This window comes from Ovis aries, chromosome 1 (genome assembly GCF_016772045.2).
Source record: "Ovis aries strain OAR_USU_Benz2616 breed Rambouillet chromosome 1, ARS-UI_Ramb_v3.0, whole genome shotgun sequence".
Classification (NCBI taxonomy): domain Eukaryota; kingdom Metazoa; phylum Chordata; class Mammalia; order Artiodactyla; family Bovidae; genus Ovis; species Ovis aries.
Genome location: NC_056054.1, coordinates 74,495,847 through 74,508,730, shown reverse-complemented (window position 1 = coordinate 74,508,730; position 12,884 = coordinate 74,495,847). Strand labels below are relative to the sequence as shown.

At 36.3% G+C, this 12,884-nt stretch overlaps 1 protein-coding gene across 1 annotated transcript in view; it reads left to right on the top strand.

Annotated features, from left to right (window-relative positions):
• The window catches only part of DPYD (dihydropyrimidine dehydrogenase), a 930,457-nt gene that overhangs the window by 673,348 nt on the left and 244,225 nt on the right, over nt 1-12,884 (top strand). Inside the window, exons 17-18 of the mRNA XM_004002217.5 lie at nt 8,171-8,291; nt 9,106-9,225. Coding sequence (XP_004002266.3) covers nt 8,171-8,291; nt 9,106-9,225 — 241 coding nt within the window. The remainder of the gene's footprint in view (nt 1-8,170; nt 8,292-9,105; nt 9,226-12,884) is intronic.

Genomic DNA, 12,884 nt, shown 5'->3' with positions numbered 1-12,884 from the left:
CATTTGAAACAATGAAGTGAGCTGGTAGACCAGAGGGTCCTCAGATGAGATAAAAATAATGACTCAAATAACACTTATTTCTTAAGAATCACGTATAAATAGTCCATGGCAATTTTCATCCATCTGTTAAAAGTTTAAGCTTCTGAAACTAAGTGTGTGGGAATGGGGAAAAAATGACACTAGAAACATCAGAGGAATCATATATGCTAGAGAAATGCTGTATGAATGGAAGAAAAAATAGCATTAAGCCCTAGTCACAGGGAATGGTATTTAAAGTAGTACAAGTTCCCTTTAACTGACAAAACTGTGGGTAGACTTCTTCACCAAACCCCAGTGACCAATAACTGGGTCTTGAGGCAAGGTTAGGGGTATAAACTCTGGAAAACCTTCAATATCCTAAAGATTCAGGCAGAAAGGGCCATGGGCAGCATGGAACCTCAGGGAGATTTTGGTGTGTTGCCGGGCCCAGGAGGGCACAATGTCTTGAAAGTAGTTCACTATCTGGTAGAGGACAACAAAAGACTGCTTCCAAATCCCACTGGCTTGTGGAACCAGAGCTATGGATATCTCCAGCTTATTTTGGCTCCTTTGAAGGGAAGGGGCAATTGTTTTCTTTCTCACTGTGGAAAACTGGTCCACATTTAGGAGCTCTTCATTCTTTTGTTCAAAACAGTATTCATTATCTTTAGTATATCAGACTTTATATAAAGTGATCAGGATAAAGGAGTATGATATATAGGACAAGAGATAAAGGACATTCTGGGCAGAAGAAGAGAAAGGCCCAAAGCTAGACTCAGAATGGAGAAGGCTGTGCGTGCCTGGGGAGGAGAGAACACGCAAACAGTTAGTTCTGCGCTTTCTTCAACTTAAGGCACAGGGGACATGAAGGAAGAAAAGTATACCTATAAAATATTTTATACATATATACATGACATGTATATACACTTATAACATTGTATGTTCATATTACATGTTTGTTATATCCTCCCATCAATTATGAAGTGTTGTATTTTGTTTTATTTTCAAGAATGGGGATAGAGTATTATACATTTTTAACACCATTGTCTGACATAATTCATAGTGCCTGAAATGGTTATTAGGTTACCTTGGACCAATAATTTTATACTCCCAATTTTCTTCTAAGTAAGTACAAATAAGAAAGTCAATGTTAATTTATGCAATGTGAGCTCTATCAATTCAACAGTATTTAAGTGCCTGCTTTGTGCCAAACACTGAGCTGCATGCTCTGAAGTGTTCTGAAATGAGAGCATATCAGGATCTCCTTTTTCATACTTAACATCCATTGCATGTATGCTTAGTCATGTCTGACTGTTTGGAACTCCATGGACTGTAGCCTGCCAGACTTCTCTGTCCATGGGATTTTCCAGGCAAGAATGAATACTGGAGTGGGTTGCCATTTCCTCCTCCAGGGGGTCTTCTTGACCCAAAGATTGAGCTCCTGTCTCCTGTGTCTCCTGCACTGCAGGTGGATTCTTTACCACTTGAGCCATACATTTTTCTGTGTGTGCCTGGACTGCACTTCCTAGCAGACTCTGCCTTCTTCATCTGACTCATCTTTGTCTCCAGCAGAGGCCAATTGCAGTGCCTTGTGGTCAGTAAATATTTGTTAAAATAATAGAACCCATATTGCCTAGAATGACGCTGGCTTTAATTTTCTATTTATGTTTAGAAAGTGAAAGTGAAATTGTGAAGTCGTGTCTGACTCTTTGCAACCCCATGGGCTGTAGCGTACTAGGCTCCTCCGTCCATGGGATTTTCCAGGCAAGAGAACTGGAGTGGTTTGTTATTTTCTTTTCCAGGGGATCTTCCCAACCCAGGGCTCAAACCTGGGTCTTCCGCACTGCAGACAGATGCTTTACCATCTGAGCCACCAGGGAAACCCTATTTATATTTAAACACCCTTGAAATTATCTTGGGCTTCCCTGGTGGCTCAGTTGGTAAAGAATCTGCTTGCAATGTGGGAGACCTGAGTTCGATCCCTGGGTTGGGAAGATCCCCTGAAGAAGAAAACAGCTACCCATTCCAATATTCTAGCCTGAAGAATTCCATGGATTGTACAGTCCATTAAAATTTTAAATGAAGTTTGTAGTGGTATAATTTACTTAAAACAGAAAAAACACATTCAAATCAAAACATTGATACATATTGACAAATGTCTATACTCATGTAAGTACTATCACAATCAAGATACAGAGCACTTTTCAATTTACAAAATTTACAAAATTTCCTTACACCTTTTCCCATTTAATCTGTCTCCCATCCCCAAACCTCAGTCACAGCAACCAACTCTGTGCTTTCTATCAGCATAGTTTTCCTTTGTGGAATTTCATACAAATGTAATCATATAGCAAATACTCCTGGTGGCTCAGACAGTAAAGAATCTGCCTGCAATGCAGGAGATGGGGTTTAATCCCTGGCTCAGGAAGACCCCCTGGAGAGAGGAATGACAACCCACTCCAGGATTCTGGCCTAAAGAATTCCTTGGACAGAGGAGCCTGGCAGGCTCCATGGGGTTGCAAAGAATTGAACACAACTGAGCGACTATCACTTCTCTTTTTACTGAGAATAATATTTTCTTAATTCTGTCCAAGCTGTTGCATGATTTCTTAGTTGTTTTTTTTCTTTAATTTCTTATTAGTATTCCATTGTGTAGACATGCCAATTCATTTTACTGATGGATATTTGAGTTGTTTTCAATTTGGAGCTATGTTGAAAAAGTTGCTATGAACTTTTGTGTTCAAGACTTTGTGTGCCTATATGTTTTCATGTCTCTTGGATATATAACTCAGAATAGAATTGCTTCTTAGATTGGTACGTGTATATTTACCTTCATAGGAAAGTACCAAGTGATTTTCCAAAGTGACTGTGCCATCATTAGAACTTCTATGTCAGTAAAACTGGTACAAGAAGGACATATGCTAAAATACAAGTTAAATTAAAACATCTGCATCCCTATGCTTAGCTGGAGTAGTTAACTCTACCTGTCTTGCTTTATTAACATAGAAGGATAAATATATCACTTCTTCCTGTTATTCTGAACCTGCATCTAGTCTTACAGATGAAGTAGAAGCCTTTTATAGTTCTCGTTTACAATTGATGGCTGCATTTTACTTTAGGGGACAATTTTGCTAAAGAAGATGATGGTTTAGGACATGATAATGGGAAAGAAAATTAAAAAGGTGAAATAGGTACTGAGATTGATCTTCTGGGCCCCAGTTCTCTCTGTCAGAAAAGTGGACATAATAAAAATGCTAGCTACTTCCTGGCATGTCATGTGAATTAAGACTTAGGAGTTCCTTAGTGGAAAACATTTCATAACCGGTAAAATTTTTCAGTGGATTCATTGAAATGCCACCTTCTAAGAGAGCCATTTTGAAAAGAATTGTACAGAGTGAAAATTACCAGGGAAATTGGAGAAAAATGTTTCTTAAAGTCAGAAATTTCACTTGTAATTTAGCTTATCAAGAAATTCTCAGAGTCTCATTCTCTAGTGCTTACTCCTTTGTACCAGGGCACAAAATCAATGAGATTTGATGTCCTAGGTAATTGGTGGAAATATCTGTCCTACAATGGAGAGGTCATCTAAGGGTCCTCAAAAGCAACAGGGTGCATCATTTGTAGAGCCTCCTTCGTGTGTAACTAGAGACATACTAGTTACTGGAATTAAAAATTATTATCTTGTGGCCCAGATAGAAAATTAAGCTTTTAAAGACAGCCAGTTTGGGACAGTGGAGATTTCTGCAACAGTCTTCTCAGAACTACATTTTTTGCTTTTTGCTATTATCATTGTTGTTTCATATTTCATAGGAAGCTATTCCAGAGTGTATTAATTGCAGACATAGGTCTGCTCCTCATTAAAATTGTCCCAGAGGTCACATTTAGCTCTAGTTCGCTTTTATCCTCTTCTTAGCGTCTCACAAGCTTAATCTGGTGCTTTTATGTCACATAGTACCCTCAAGACCACCAGGTGCTTTCCTGGTCTGTCATTCAATCCTTGAAGGTTTCATTGCTTTCCTGCTTGTGATAACACACACCTCCAACACAGGACAACCCATTCGGCTGCCTCTCGATTTTCTTTGGTGAACACATGAATGACAAAGGGGTTAATAGATATTAAAGTAGCACACACACATATACACAAGCGGTTGCTGGGGGAGAAATTGCAAATCACAATCAAGGATGGGCATTGTGAATATCTGTAGGAAAAGCCAATAAAAACTTGGTGATACAGGTGAACTTTCTGTGGACTAGACACCTTAAAAGATTTGTTCGATTTAGTTGCTCAGTCGTGTCCGACTCTCTGTGACCCTCATGGACTGCAGACATCAGGCTTCCCTGTCCATCTCCAACTTCCAGAGCTTGCTCAAACTCATATCCATTGAGTTGGTGATGCCATCCAACCATCTCATCCTCTGTTGTTCCCTTCTCCTCCTGCCTTCAATCTTTCCCAACATCAGGGTCTTTTCCAGTGAGTCAGTTCTTCACATCAGGTGGACAAAGTATTGGAGTTTCAGCTTCAGCATCAGTCCCTCCAATGAGTATTCAGGACTGATCTCTTTTAGGACTGACAGGTTGGATCACCTTGCAGTCCAAGGGACTCAAGAGTCTTCTCCAATAACACAGTTCAAAAGCATCAATTCTTCGGTGCTCAGCTCTCTTTACAGTCCAACTCTCACCTCCATACAGGACCACTGGAAAAACCATAGCTTTGACTAGACAGACCTTTGTTGGCAAAGTAATGTCTCTGCTTTTTAATATGCTGTCTAGGTTTATCATAGCTTTTCTTCCAAGGAGCAAGGGTCTTTTAATTTCACGGCTGCAGTCCCCATTTGCAGTGATTTCAGAGCCCAAGAAAATAAAGTTTGCTACTGTTTGCATTGTTTGCCCATCTATTTGCCATGAAGTGATGGGATTGGATGCCATGATCTTCGTTTTTTGAATGCTGAGATTTAAGACAGCTTTTTCACTTCTTAGGCTGTTATTTTTCCACGATTATCAACCATTTTTCTTCAAAATCTTTCCTGATTTGTAAAAAAGTCTTCATGAATTTCATCCTTTTAGACAATGTCTATCATAAAATGTATTTGTTTTTCTTAAACCTAGATATAATCTATAAATTTATGTATATATAAAGAAATCAATTGAAAATCTATGAAATTATCACTTATCCTTCTTCCATTGACACAAGAGAAATTTTTGAGTGCCTACAGTGTTATATGCCTAGAATTGGAAAAGAAGTCCAAAACTGTCTTCTTTTATTGACTTTTTGTTGGTGTGGATAATGTTAAAGTCTCGATTTGTCTGAGAGACTGTAGTACCTTTGTATATTTCTTATCCTGAAAAATTTTCAGAGGGGTTAATTATAAATTGCCCAAAGTTTATTCATCTCAATAAGATTCAGAAAATTGGCCTTTGAGGAAGGGCATCACCACCTGATGCTATCTGTAGCAAATGAGAAGATGCAGAAGCACTATTCATTGCTTTTAAATCTTGATCATTCATAGCAAAAGTGAGAGGATTTTAGAAGTATGTGAATAGTTTCCCCAAAGTATACAGATTCATTGTTTTGTATTTATTAGCCTCACCACATTTCTAGCAGTATTAGAATATTCCCCATTATGCCTGTCAAACAAAACTTTGCAATTTACAAAGTAGTCATTAAGTTTTATAATAATGTTGGCTAGAAGTTGTTTGTAAAATTCTGATAATCAAATTATGTTTCAGCTTTGTATGAGGATTAGTAAACAGCTAGCTCAACTGTGTATAAGGATAGGTAACATGTATCTTACTCACCATAAAGTTAACATAAGGTTAACAGCATAAATCTTACCAATAGAAATATGGTGGTTTAGTTGCTAAGTCATGTCCAACCCTTGCTGCCCCATGAGCTGTAGCCTGCCAGGCTCCCCTGTCCATGGAGTTCTCCAGGCAAGAGTACTGGAGTGGGTTGCCATTTCCTTCTCCAGGGGATCTTTCCAACCCAGGAATTCTTTCCAGGATTCTTCCAGACCCAGGATTCAGGAGTCTTCCCGACCCAAGAGTTGAACCTGGGTTTCCTTCACTGAAGGCAAATTCTTTACCGACTGAGCTATGAGGGAAGCCCTATTAGAAGTATAGGAGGATTAAATTATGCTATCTCAAAATAGTGGCAGATAATTCAAGTAAATAAAGGTGGCCAATGGACCATAGCTTAAAAAATAAACTGAAAAATTTTGAACAAATTTCAAATTGAAATTAATAAAAGGCATTCATTCAAAGTATTCAGCTAGTGAGAATCAACAAAGACAGTATGACAAATGTTCAAAGTAAACTATACAGGCATGGTGGTCAATAGTATTGAAAGCTACTTAGAAACATATATGATTATTAGTGTGTCCTGTATTTGAACCAGATAATATTTTAAATTTGTTTCACTAATTCTTATCAGGCTACCTGCCCTGTCTTATGCAATTTAAAGATTCGATAATCTTTAAATTATTGGTAAATTCTGCCTTAAAGAGAGCTTTCACAAAGGACATGCAATTTGTATCATCTAGAAGTTACTGTCATTTCTAGGCTAAGTCCCATGGAAATTCATAACTTAAAAATGAAAGTCACAAAGATGCAACTGCCTTCATAATGCCAATGCAGTGGTTATAAATATTTCATGAACATTGCATGGGCAGGGGCAGATCTCCATTTTCATGAGTTAGAATTTGTATGGTTAAGTCTCTAGATTTTACTATTCATAATGCACAGTATGCCCTGTAGAGCATTCTATATGGTGCTTTTTTAATATTTATGTTTAATGAAGAAATTACTGTTCTGAAAAGAGAACAAGCCAAGTCAAAGATTTCTTGTTAAAATTATTAGTTTGTTGAATAGAGACAATAACAATCTACAGAAATTACCTCATTGCAGTGTCTTAGCACATATGTAACTTTTAGAGTAATACAAGATGACTGATCAAGATACATTAAACCTAAGTGAAAAGGTTCTTTCTAAAGGTTAAAACATTCGAAATCTTGTCTTAAAAGAATTTGAAAGGTTAAAATGCAAAAAACAACTTTCTTACATATAAAAATATTAATTACAAATGAAATGAAATACTTGCCTCATGTTCCATGGATTAAATATATGTCTGTATTTTTCTGGGTGGATCTTTAATTAAAAAAAAATAAAGCATTTTAACTTCCTAGGATAATATTACCAAGTTCAATAATGAATTGCTATTGCATATTTTAATGTAATTTATCAAAGCACATTATCATTACCTGTCAGAATAAATTTTGCACTAAAAGTAATGAAAAAAAGGACTATTGTATGTGTTGAAATCAAAGAACATTACTACTGCTAAGTTATTTTCAATGGAAAGGAAGGTGATTGCCCTCTAAATGATACTTGTCCCATGAGAAACTAGAAGCCTGAAAAATCACAAGAAACAGGCTCAGGAAAATGTCTATGCCTTGCTTTTAAAAATGAGCGTTTGATATTTTGTTTCATTTTTGTCATTTTGATCAATTCTTTCAAGTAGGTGAATGTTGAAAAGTACTGCAAAGATCTTAGTAACATTTACAGAAGTAAGCTAAAGTTACTGATCAGCTCGTGTATAACCTAAGGCTGAATTATCCCATATTAGCATATACTATATATCATAATTAGATTGACTAGGAAGTCACATATTTTCTTTTGAATATACTTCAACAAGACTAAGTCTTTTAATAATGAAAACAATAAGCTTCAGATTTCATATCATTCGCCTGGGAGTCAGCTCTTCAAATATTTTTATAGGCTTAAACCAATGAGGTCGTTAGAAATTCTGTGATGTTTCTCAAACTTACCTCCCCAGAAGTCTATGCTTTATTTCTAATATTATTTAACTGCAAGTGGGAAACACTTTCCATTTGGTTCTTTGTAATTTTATTTTCCAAAGGCTCCCTTGAGGAATTTAACCTTTATGTGATGAATTTGCAGTTCACTTGAAGTGTGTTCACCTTCGTTCCCTAATGAGCCTAGGTGTAATACTGAGGAAGAATTTGAGAAATTTATCATGTAGCTCATTGTCAGGTTGGATTTGTCTTGCACATCTCCAGCTTTGCTGTTGTTCCAGTACACATTTTGATCACAATTCTTTAATTATTTTCTATATTTAACTGACCTATTTGAACAGGATCCAGAGCTGGTGCGGAACATCTGTCGCTGGGTTAGGCAAGCTGTTCGGATTCCTTTTTTTGCCAAGTTGACCCCAAATGTCACTGATATTGTAAGCATAGCCAGAGCTGCAAAGGAAGGTAAGAACCCAACTCACGTCAGTTGCCTCCTTATATTCTGGGCCTAAATTTTGTAGCCATAATAAAATGTATCTCACCTACCACTTTATGTGTACATCTCTGTTTAAACTTTAAGGAAGTTATTAAATTGAACACTTGATCTCACAAATGTAATAGATCCATACCTATACTCAACCTAGTGGGTGGACTTCAAACTTTGGCCTAGGAATACAAGTATATCTGTCATTTTTCCTAATAAGCACCTGCTTTACACACAAAGAATTAGGAAACAAAGCCACAGTCACAGCAGACCACTGCAAAATAAATGACCTCATAATGTAACAGTCCAGCAACAGCACTTGAACTTTTAATGAAATTTTTCTAAAAGATAGCTGCTTCCACAGGTGAAATTTCTTATGATCTCCCTTTGTATTTGATGGAAGCTAGCACACTGCCTTAAACATACACTCAATAAATATCTTGAATACAACTATTGTACAATCAGTGCATGGTTTTACAAATCATATGTGCTTGCATGCTATCCAATGGAAATTGCATCCTGATTTGTAAAGATATTGTAAATTACCTGGAAAATAACCCTGAGTACAAAACACAAATCTGTATAATAATTGGAAAAATAAAGTGGTGATAATTAAAAATTCTTATGTCTAGCATTTTAAGCATAATTATGGGAATGAAATTAGTGAATGCATTTGAGGAGAGGAAAGGCTGTCAAGAGAAAGTAGTGTGTGCATTTTCCTGGATTTTGTGGGTTTGAATGGGTTTTAACCATTGTCCCTTTAAGAGCTGCAGATGAATGCTATGTTTTTCATAGGTGGGGCAGATGGTGTTACAGCCACCAACACTGTCTCAGGTCTCATGGGATTAAAAGCTGATGGCACACCCTGGCCAGCAGTGGGCCTTGGGAAGCGGACTACATACGGCGGAGTGTCCGGTAGGTGTTACCCTCTCCTTGCATTTCTGCTTCCTTGAGGATTGGTGAAAACTCAAGAGATCATGTTACCAGCAAGAATGCTGTGTCTTTTTTGATCCCAAATTATTATAACTCACTGCTTGTCAAAATTCCTAATAGTTATGATAAATGGAACAGATCCATCAAGTGACTGATGGCACAAGAAGAGAGAATACCAAGATAGGGCTTCACACACACATTCTATTCTCTTGTGGTCTGTGCATTATTACTCAGGATTTCTCATTGTCACAGTTGTCTCATTACTAATTAGTAAAAGCTAATACCAAGGCCTTATAAGAAGAATATAAGCACAGTGATTTTAATACCTTTTTCCATCGTCTGGATTAGTTTCCACTCTTCCTAGAAGTTTGAAATCTTCATTCTTCAAAAATCTTACTTTCACAACAGTGAAATAAACCATTAAAACATCCCATTTATAGCTTCAGCTGACAAGATACTTGCAGACCTCATACCTTCGTGCACACTTTCTCATCATAAAACACTTGCATTTGAAACAGAAAGAGAAGTTTTAATCCCAAAGTCCCGTTCAGTGTCTTTGCTCTGTGCACTCTGTTGCTGTGACAACATGAACTTGGTCATGCAAAGACGGTGCTGTGAGGTTCTTGACTGTACTGGTATGGGGATTAGTCTCCTTGGTGATAGAGACAGTGGTAAATATACATAACATAGCAGCGTCCCACTGTTCAAGAAAAGCATTGCTGAATCAGACCAAAATGTGCCTTTGGAAGAGGCTGCATAGACACAAATAAAGCTCTCTCCATGCTGAGGTATTATGTTTTGAGAGTGTGAAGTGTGGTTATAAGCCATGATTTTTTTTTAAGAGTATATTCTGCTTTTAATTGAATGCCATTCCCACAATGTCAGAAAGAGGAAGGCTGACGAGAAGCACCTGTTCAGGGTCCAGACAGAACTCCCTTTTATCAGGAGCTATCAAACAGGGCCTTAAATATTATTGTAATGCAGAATAAGGAGGGGCGAGTTAGCCTGTGTCTCAGAAAGAGTTGCGAGATTCCAGAGTTGGGCTGTAACGTGCGCTATGTTTTCTGTCAGCCCATTTCAATTTTTCCAGCCTGCCATGTTGACAGCAAGAGAATAAAGGAGGTCACAGAGGGTACTGAACATTAAAAATTAATAAAAGAACTATTGCAGTAGTATTTTATATAAGTAACACCATTCACGTTTTCTCATTTGAGCTGCAGTTTCTGAATATTTTCCCATAGTATAACTCAGTCTAATAAAATGATGGAATTACAGCATTAGAAAAAGTCTTTTGTGTCGCAGTCTTTAAAGCATACATACCCTAGGAATTATAGTGGTACCTGCAAACAAGTTCAGCTATACCTCAGGGCCTGTTAACATTTCCATAAAACTCTCTTTCTAAGATTTATAAATTCATGTATAAATATTCACTTGGGCTATAAACTCAGCCAAGCCTGTGTGGAACTTTAATTTTAAATAACAAAATGTCCCTAACATTTTTAACGTTTTGTACCTCATTTCTAATAGGGTCTATATTCAGTCCTTTAACATTAAACCATTTGTTTTGAAAATAGACTCTCTCCATATTGACAGAATTAATAGTTTTTTCTCCTTTAAGGCAATGTTTGCTTTAATTTAAAGGTAATATAATCTGGAAAACAGTTTAAACTGGCAATGATAGTATATTTTAGGATAGAAGTCAGTTCTATAACAAAGTACCTTCAGAATGAGTTATAGCGAAACCTAGCCTAGCAAAATGTGTTAAATAATAATGGCTTCAAAGTTTAGGAATGATGAAAATATCAAAATGGCTAAATACCGTTCCTAGTTTTATCAATTACTCTGTTTTGGTATAGAAAACCACATAAAATATGCTAGGTATTTTTACAAAATTAAAAAAAAAATATTCCCACAGTTCATTTCCAGTGCTGATACTTATTCAAGTCTTGTCTCAGAACACTGGAATATCTACTTTTAGAAAAACTGCTGGAATCATAGGGGTTTTTTGTTGTTGTTGTTTTTGGGCTTTTTTTAAAGTGAAAGCTGGAAAGGGTTCAGTTTTGGATAGCCACCTGAAATACAAAACATACTTTTTATTGCTGAGAAAGGATATTTTTCTCTTTCAACACGTTCTAACTCTTGATCAGTTTTTGTTTTGTGTTTTTGTTTTTCCTCAGAATAAGATTCCTGTTATTTGAGATGGAGGTTTTGGTTTTGTTTCAACAGGGGAAAGCTGAGGAACTTGGAGCAGTGTACATGCTATAGAAGAATGTTGGCATTTCAGTAATGTCCTTCGTTTAAGACACGTTAGCTGCTAAGGGGCTAGCTTCAGAAATAGAACCTCAGCTAAGGAATGTCAGGTTCATTATTTTAAATATGATTAGTCTGGATTCTAGAGGATTCTAAAGCAATATTTCTCAAACTTTGGTTCCCAGCTTATGAGTGTATTATGGAATCAAGCTTAATGAACTGTAATCATTTTTTTAAATGAAATTGGATAGGAAAAAATGTCTGAATGCTTTGCTCATGAGTGAGATAAGCAGTGGTTAAACATCTTTTTTAGTTATCCATGTAATGCACACATAGGTATATTTCAGTACCAGGTCATGATATAAAATGAATTTTTTTTTCTGTGGTTAATTCAAAAATTTTGGAAAGCTGCTGTTTTAGAGGGAGGTTTCTTTGTTAAATAGAAATGTCATTTTGCCTATAGACGTCATTAAGTGCGGTAAATTCTACCTGTTGAAGTTTAAAATTTATATCAAGAGGGAGAGTAAGGACTTCATCCCAAGGTGTCATCCTCAGCTTTGCTATTTTAGAAACTTCATTTGCCAAGTCATCTTTAGGTAATTGGAGTAGGGAAGATGGTCAAACATATGAACGAATTCATAGTAAGAATGATGTATAAACCTATATTTAACTTATAGGAGAAATACCTGGTAAGATTCATGATAACAGTATGAGTCTACTAATGGTGATTTCATAATGAGAATAGTATCAAAAGAAATCGTGTTCAGTATTCATAAGGAATATTTTCATGAAACTAGGATGACTAATTAAGCTTTCCACCGTACAAGTACTTCTGTCCAAATCATTGGCTCTAAAGGATCAATATTCTCTACCTTTCTTTGACCAGTAGAGACCTCATACCCTGTTGCTACCACCCACTTTTCTTTATTCTAGAATCCACGTGAAACACTTTAAAAAATCAAACAGCAGTTACTTTATGTATTACTACAGAGTTGAGTAAATTACTGGATTTTCCTTTATTCGAAGGGAGGGGAGAAAAATCTTTGCTTCTATTTGGTCAGAAGAAACACTAATCTCTTCAGGATTATTATTTATTAGCTCTGTCCTCAGCTGAATTATTCATTATTTTTCTTACTTTTAGTTGGGTTTTTTTTTTCTTGATTTAGTTTCAAACTTTGACTTTTTTCTTGATCTTATCCCCAAATAATAATGATACTTAAGCCCACTCCTAACTCAGTGATTACTATCACCTATAAAAATGGTTTTATACATCTGTGGTATGATGTTTTCACATGAAATCATCTCTGTGGATAAGACCACACTTTTAGAGATGGTTAAAAATGAGTCCTTTATGGCATAACTAAAGTTATGTCTTTCTTACAACTGACTTT